The sequence below is a fragment of the Sinocyclocheilus grahami genome, unplaced genomic scaffold (assembly GCF_001515645.1).
Source record: "Sinocyclocheilus grahami isolate Dianchi unplaced genomic scaffold, SAMN03320097.WGS_v1.1 scaffold153.1, whole genome shotgun sequence".
In the NCBI taxonomy this organism is placed as follows: Eukaryota; Metazoa; Chordata; class Actinopteri; order Cypriniformes; family Cyprinidae; genus Sinocyclocheilus; species Sinocyclocheilus grahami.
Window position 1 is genome coordinate 1876707 of NW_015505332.1, and position 8833 is coordinate 1885539.

The following is an 8833-nucleotide window of genomic DNA, read 5'->3' on the forward strand; positions in this document are numbered from 1 at the left end:
ATAATAATGCAGAATATTAAAAATCTTTTTCATGTTACATCATAACACTACTTGTTTTAAAATGTCAAAAAAATACTCTGTTTATTTACAGGCCTAAATGACATTTTGAATTCCAGATTTTCAATGTGGTCTCAAAAGTTCTGGACATCATCCCACTGTATGTATATTTAGTTTTATATAAAAACAATAGCAGTCTATGGTATGCTTGTCGACTGAAATGAGGCTGATATTCTCTACACATTCGTTTCTGGTAAATTTGCACTGTTATCCATAGAGCACAATATGAAAATCATGCAGCAATAATGTGAGATTATCAATATTATGACATACAGAAGCTGCCAATAAAAAGAAAATCCAGTTTAATACAGCTATTGTCCATCAACAAAATAGAAAACAAAGTATATCCAAATTGTTATATTTATTTGTACAATGAAACAAATGATAAGTTAGCCGTCAGATGCCAACACTCCGTGACAGTTAATGTTAAAGAAAATTATCTTCAATTTCATCCTTTAAAATGTACTGTTACGTCTTCTAGCTGTAAACCATTTGTTTAATAACATTAGGAGGCATAGAAGACTTGTATCTGTGAAATAATATTTCGTCTTTGAACCACTAGGTAAGATTACAGTTTTAAAGGGGTGGTTCAGTAGTTTTTTTCTAGGCTTGATTGTGTTTATGGGGTGCAGTCTAACATGTTAATGCTTCGTTTTTTTAAAAACGCATTATTTTTCACATATTTTACCTTTATTCCACACCGCTCTGTCCCTTCTCTGAGAAATGCACTGATCAATTTCCTGCTTTTATGAAGCCCCTCCCTCAGAAATAGGCATGTGCTCTGGTTGTATTGTAAACAAAGGCATCGTTAATATCGCTTATCAGTTTGAGCCCGATTGAGAAGCAGAGGATATTATTGAAGAGGATCGCGCAGAGCCTGTGCAAGCACTGCTTTTAATGCTAGGCCTATGGTTTTTGTTTGTTGTTGTCTCATACTTTTAGATACTCTGTTATTTGTAAATGCTACTGCTTATGTTAGCTTTTAATATACAGCTTTATCCTGATTAAAGCTTTAAGACAGTACGGCAACTGCACGCGCGTCCATGTTTAACGCCTCTCATAGCTATGTGAAAATAAGTGTATAATTGTAACAGTTCATTGCTGGAGCTGAGAGAGAGTGAGGAACAGTGTTAAGAACCGCTGCTTTAGAACATTGATTTTGAAACTTGTGAATCCATTAGAATCATTAGAAGACAGAATCGCGATTCATATATGAACAGATTTTTACGTGCACCTCTAGTTTTCTCTTCCTCTTCTCTAAAGCAGCGCAGCATGGCCTCGCCCCCTTTTCTGCCTTTTCCAGAGGGCGGGGTTTATCTGGGTTTGTGATGTCACGAACCCGGGAAGTAACTCGTTGTAGTCCCTACCAGCCGTTTTTGTAGGCATTAAACTGCCAGAATTGCCAGAAAGACGATATCTCCGTTTGCATTTAACTTTCAGCTTCTTAACTTTGCAGATATTGTTTATGCTCAAACAGCAACATTACACACTAACTAACGTTAAAAAAGTTAAATTGCAATGAACCACCCCTTTAAAAAAAAAAAAAAAGAATAGAAAATCGATAAGGAAAAAATAATGCAGTTCGGTAACTAGATTATGTACAAGAGGCACAACCAGCACATAAAAGTGATGTGCCCATTAATAAAATGGTAAACAGTGACCACTGCAGCTTAACATGCTGTATGATAAATGAATACTTGATTGATTGATCTCTGCCCTTACACCAGTGTCATGCTGGATTTCTGGCTGTGTTCGGAATTGCATACTAGCATACTACAGCGTGTGGGTCTATGGTGATTAGTCACATGGCATTTATGGATTAAAAAAAGGCCAAAATTGAGAGCCAATGAGCAAAGATGGTGTCATGCATGCTGTGTGTGCCTGCTGAGCCATTGAGATTACTGAGAAATGCTCATTGAAAGCAGGTATTATTATAGAATTCATTGAAATTTTTAGCACAAAATTAGATTAAAAACGGTAACTTTTTTTAAGTTAAGGAAAGACACTACAGGTAAACTGTGTTTTTTCATGCACCAGTCAATAATGCGATTTTGGGCTATTTTGCTTCCAAAACATCCAAAATGTACATATAAGTGTTTATTTTATTACATTTTATCTATTCAAGTTTGTAGATTTTAATTACAACACCAAACAAGTTTTTGTTGCATCCACTGGACTATCCAGTTTTATTTTTTTTTTATGTTATGAAGGTTTTTACAGAATGGTTTGTTCATGTAACATTTGCCAGGATGTTACATAGTACATACTGTATATAGCATTTTATTCCTAAAAATATGATAAACGTTTATTTTTTCTGGCTGTGGACAGTATTTTCTAATAAATGGAGTGATAAAATAGGATAACTATGTTTAAAAGAATTTTAAACTTGGCTTTATCCAATGTTCACATTTCTGTTCAGCAAAGCAAAACATTTCATAAAACTTGTTATACAAAGCATTTGTCTTAATACTATGTGATTACTGGGAACTGGGAAAAGTATGGTTATTTGTTACATTTTTGACTCTTGTTCACCAGTAGTGTCTTGCCTTAAATATGTGACTGCTTGAAAAGTTTTCCGTTCCATACTTCATACGGTTTCAAATAAATACAGTAGGTTAGTACTTTATTCCGTACACAGCCCATGTTGCCCACTGCTGTGTTGTTGCTGACCTTGTTGATGCTTTTGATATAGAAAATAAAGCAGAACTCGGAGCCATAACAGGACGTTGCTGTTCAACATAGAGAGATGTACAATACATGCATGTGTCGATCACGCATTACAGATTGATGTAGTATATTCATAATCGCAAGACACAGAAAAGAAATGCGGTCAGATTGGCACAACGTGTAAATCACAGCAACTTAAAGAGTCTTTGTTTGGGGGGCACATGATGGTTAAAGGTGAAGTATGTAATAAACGTGACATTAGAGAACCAAATGCTTAAATAAGCTGTATTACAGAAACTTCCCATCATAATTCTTGCCTTAAGATTTGAATTCCTAAGTGATAATAGCAAGTTACTTAACCAGGATAAGAATGTTTTAAATTCATTAATTCATGGCATTAAATGTTGCTTGCATTGCAAAAAATGATGTTCTTCATGAGTATTTTTGTCTTTTTTTCCAGGAAAATATCTAAAAATTCTTAAATCAAGATACATTTGCTTGAGATGCAAAACGAATGTATGAAGCCTGGTTTTGTAAGAAATTGAATAAAAGTTTATGAATATCTAACACATTTTTCTATCAATATCTAACAACCGTTTTTCTCTTTGAAATAAGCTTAATTTTCTGAGGCCGCTGGTAGATATTTGTTCTTGTTTCAATCATAAACTCACTTCATTTTTATACATTTCTCGGAAGACAAGATTTCTTGTGTCATTTTGCACCTCAAGTAAATGTATCTTATTGATTTATGAATCTTTAGACATATGCACTGGAAAATGACAAAAATACTTTTTTTGCAGTGTGAAAGGTAGTCTGAAAAAGTTCCTAAAAGCTTTAATTTTACCTTCATAAATCCTGCAGAGACCTTGTAAACAGAGGATTATGAATTATGATGATTCTGTAATACAAGCCCAGGTTTCCACTCTCCCCATTGGTCAGACAAACAGAAAGCCCCGCCCCCAAACTCACACCATTGGTTGAGGCTGTTGCTATGTAAGACTGGGCAGGATGCTCAAACAAACAGAGCCACAGTTTTTACATTTATTGAGAAAATCAACCTACAATGTCTGCATATTAGACTGGATTGAGAAAAATTACACACTTCACCTTTAATTACAAGACCTGGACATTAGTAACCTCATAGAAAATCAAGTGTCTCTTCAGGGTGAGTCATGACGATCCATGAGCAATTTCCACTAATGCATAATGCATTTTTTTCAAATTTAAACACATGGACACAATCTTGTACCTCCAGTGGATTAAAAGGTACACAACAAACACCAGAAACGTTCATACTGCACATCGGAGACAGTTTGTGAATTGTGTCCTTCCAAAACCCACCACTGATTTTCCTCCTCAAACAGCCTGTGTCCAGAAGTATGTCTTTTCCACGCAGGTTCGATCAGAGTGCTGCTACTCCAGGATGTCCAGATAGACGGGCGGGTTCTTGACGAGGGCCACGAGCCGGTTGTAGATGTCCTTAATGACAAGCCTCTGCTGCGGTTCTCTCTGCCAGCAGCCCTGCATGAGGAGATGCATTTCCTTCGGGCAGGTGCGTGGCCGTTCAAGCTCTCGCCCCTGTGTGATGCACTCAATGGCCTGGAAAGAGGGTAAATATTTCATATTTACAGGTAGACAAATGGAAAAATATGGAAGTAGTAGCAGTAGTGTTACTTTAGTCTGCTACTTCAAACTATTATTTTATATAAAAATCTTTATGCCATTAATGTTATAATGCCATAATGTGACCCCATTTAAATAATCGAAATGTCAGTATGTGCCCTGTTTTATTTAAAGAACGGGGAACTATCAAAGTTTGGTCATGTTTGTGGAAGTGTATCATGGCATGAACAAATGAGATCTCCGAGGACCTCAGAAAAAGATTTGATGTTGTTCATCAGGCTAGAAAAGGTTTCAAAGCCATCTCTAAAGAGTTTGGACTCCACCAATCCATGATCAGACAGATTGTGTACAAATGGAGGAAAAGCAAGACCACTGTTACCCTCCCCAGGAGTGCTCCACCAACAAAGAACACTCTAAAAGCAAGATGTGTAAAAGTCCACTAGGTTTCAAAGGACTGCAGGCTAATTTCTAAGCAACTAAAGGCCTTTCTCACATTGGCTAATGTTAATTTGTATGAGCCCATCATCAGGATAACACTGAACAACCATAATGTCCATGGCAGAGTCGCAAGAAGAAAGCCACTGCTCTCCAAAAAGAACATTGCTGCCCATCTGCAGATTGCTAAAGATCATGTGGACAAGCCAGAGGAATACTGGAGAAATGTTTTGTGGATGGATGAGACCAAAATAGAACATTTTGGTTTAAATGAGCAGCGTTACGTTTGAAGAGTGAAAAACACTGCATTCCAGCATAAGAACCTTATCCCATCTGTGAAACATGGTGATGGTAGTATCATGGTTTGGGCCTGTTTTGCTACATCTGGTCCAGGATGGCTTGCCATCATTGATGGAGCAATGAATTTTGAATTATACCAGCAAATTCTGAAGGAAAATGTCAGGGCATCTGTCCGAGTACTGAATCTCAAGAGAAAGTGGGTCATGCAGCAAATGACCCCAAGCACACATGTCCTTCTACCAAAGAATGGTTAAAAAAAAGAACAAAGTTAATGTTTTGGAATGACAATCAAATTCCGGACCTTAATCCAATTGAAATGTTGTGGAAGGACCTGAAGCAAGCAGTTCATAAGAGGAAACCCACCAACATCACAGAGTTGAAGTGGTTCTGTACTGAGGAATGGGCTAAAATTCCTACAAGCCATTGTGCAGGACTGATCAGCAGTTACAAGAAACAATACCTGCAGTTATTGATGCAAAAGGGGGTCACACCAGATGCTGAAAGCAAAGATTCACATATTTATGCCACTCACAAATATTTAACACCGGATCATTTTTCTCAATAAATAAATGACAAAGTATATATTTTTGTCTCCATGGTTTGAATGGATTCTCTGTCTACTTTCAGGATTTGTGTGAAAATCAAATTATGTTTTGGGTCATATTTATGCAGAAATATAGAAAATTCTAAAAGGTTCACAAACTTTCAAGCAGCACTGTATATATATATATATATATATACATATATATACACATATTCTGTACTGAGGAATGGGCTAAAATTCCTACAAGCCATTGTGCAGGACTGATCAGCAGTTACAAGAAACAATACCTGCAGTTATTGATGCAAAAGGGGGTCACACCAGATGCTGAAAGCAAAGATTCACATATTTATGCCACTCACAAATATTTAACACCGGATCATTTTTCTCAATAAATAAATGACAAAGTATATATTTTTGTCTCCATGGTTTGAATGGATTCTCTGTCTACTTTCAGGATTTGTGTGAAAATCAAATTATGTTTTGGGTCATATTTATGCAGAAATATAGAAAATTCTAAAAGGTTCACAAACTTTCAAGCAGCACTGTATATATATATATATATATATATATATATATACACACATACATACACACACACACACACACATATAATTCAAATATATTTGTAATAATCATTTGTTATTATATCATTTTGTATTGCCTATATATATATATATATATGTGTGTGTGTGTGCATAACTATTAATTTTTTTTATTTATGTTATGCACCCTTTAAAAGCACATGTGTGATTGCATGTGCACTTTTAAAAGGGTCATAACATACATTTAAAATTGATATTGATGAATTAATATTAAGTAATTTGTTTATTATTAGCACTGGTATTTATTTATAAAGCCATCTTGGGGATGTTGCCTTTATATCTTTGCGGTCTTATACAACAGAATTGTTGAGAAATATTTCCTTTGTTCGCAAAATTGTTATACTCTGTTCGATCTGAACTATGTAAGAAGGCTTTTCACTTCAATCAAAATTACAAAATTTGCTGTCTTTGTTCATTTTAAATCAGTTATTCGGCAAATGGAAGATGACTCAATGATATGTAATTGTTTTAAGTGTTTTTAGTTTGTTTGTGCTGTGTAAATCTGTGATGCAACTGATTGTATTGCTGCCCATTTTGGCCAGGACACTCCTGTGAAAGAGATTTTTAATCTCAGAGAGTCTTTTCTGGTTAAATAAAGGTTAAATTAAAAAACAAAATTATTATTTTTTGTTTTTTTATTTCCTGAGGTCCACCTACTGTGGTTCTAAATTTTGTGTTTTTCATTTGTCATTTATTTTTTAAAACCATTTTCCACCATCTCTATGATCTTTTGAATTCAACTGCAGCTTTGTCTTATATAAACATACTATTAGAAAGTTGAAGACATTCAGAATGAGCAGTTTGTGTAACTTTGTTTCAGTAAATGCTCTTTTATTTGGTATGGAGGAAGTTCTAAACTTTACAGTACATTTTCATAGTACGTTACAAGAAAATTGTAAAGAAAAAAAATTGTATTTATTTTACTCTATTTTCTACAGGCAGCAGTTGACTGTAAAGAAGCACCCTCTTCTCTCCAAGGCTATTCCTGGTGGCTATTTAAAACGCCAGTGACTTCAAGCCCTTATAGCATTGCCTCTTAATCAAATCAGGCGAAGAGACTGTCAGCACCACACAACATCATTCTGAAATGGGCTTTCAATCACTGCAATAAATTAACAAAAATTCACATTGACCCCTCTGAAAGTCTGGCACCCGCTCTCCTCGCAGATGGAAAGTCACGAACGATCCGTCTCCGTCCCAAACAGTTAGGCTCTAGATAATTAGCTGTGTCCATCATGGCTCGAGAAGGATTAGGTTAGCAAGGTTAAACAACGTCGGCCCAAGGCGAAGATGAGGTTTAATCGGATTAAAATCGAGTCGGCGGGAAAGTGATCTACCTCTCTGTTGAAAGTAGAGAAGCCTCTCCAGCGTAATAGTGCAGTTGTGGTCACACCAGAGTCCACTTTTAGTGCCTAATCTGAGAAGTCTGGATCACTCTGGAACCGAAAAAAATCTATTGATCTTCTCGTTCATAAGTGCTTAAGAGCACGGTCTGATCCAGTCCAAATTGTATGTTCACATCACGATGAAGGTTGGGAATAGCTCTGTCTGTTTGCTTTAACTCACTGACCAGCGCTGATGCCATAAGACAGTCTAAATCACTTCTGTCATTGCAGGTAAACATTACAGGAATCCTTTACTGTCAAATGAAAATTTAATTACTCGCTCTCTTGTTGTTCTAAACCTGTACCTTTTTTTTTTCAGTTTTTGCACAATGTCAAAGGTGAAAAGGGACAAACCAGCACAAAAGCATCATAAAAGCCTCATTAAAGTAGAAAATTGTGGTCTCATTCCTAAACAAATGACAAATCATATGAATTGGTCAAAAAGAATCATAAGTCGTCCAAAATCAAAATGAACTTCTTTTACTGTGTAATGGCTTATATCTACTACTAATTACCGACTAGCTGTTAATTTGACAAACATTTAGACAAAGATACCATTATAGGAGTTTTGTTTTGGTTTCATTCAGAAGTGTAGGCTTTTTAAATCTTGTTGAAAGGAGTCTCTTGTGCTCACAAAGGCTGTATTCATTTGATCTATCTTTTTTTCTATGTGAATATATTTTAAAATATATTTTTGAAAAATATTTTTACAGTAAAAACTTTACTGATCAATTTAATGCATCCGTGCTGAAAAAAAATACTGCAAAATTCATTAAAGGGGTCATATGATTCTTTTTTAAAGATCATTATTTTGTGTATTTGGTGTAACAGAATATGTTGACATGCTTTAATGTTCAAAAAACACATTATTTTTCAAATACTGTACATTATTGTAGGTCCTCTATGCCCCGCCTCTCTCAAACGCTTCATTTTCTACAAAGTCCCTCCTTCCGACAAGCGCAGTCTGCTCTGATTGGCCAGCTGACCCAGTGCATTGTGATTGGCCGAACACCACAAGCACTCGTCGGAAATGTAATGCCCCTTACCATAATCGCGAGCTTCATCTTTCAAAATAAATGTAGACAGCCCGAAAGGGGAACAGAGTCGTGTGACAGACACAGTGATGAAGCTGGTATGTGTTTGCAGTACACAAGCCACGGTTAAGACGGTTGTGACTCTGTCCGTCTCTCTCTCTCTCTCACACACACACACACACACAC

At 36.0% G+C, this 8833-nt stretch overlaps 1 protein-coding gene across 1 annotated transcript in view; it reads right to left on the bottom strand.

Annotated features, from left to right (window-relative positions):
* Positions 1-3734: 3734 nt before the first annotated feature.
* Positions 3735-8833, bottom strand: part of LOC107592455 (high affinity nerve growth factor receptor-like) — a 38316-nt gene continuing 33217 nt past the window's right edge. Inside the window, exon 17 of the mRNA XM_016281972.1 lies at positions 3735-4323. Within this exon, the coding sequence (XP_016137458.1) occupies positions 4138-4323 (186 nt within the window). The 3' untranslated portion in view covers positions 3735-4137. The remainder of the gene's footprint in view (positions 4324-8833) is intronic.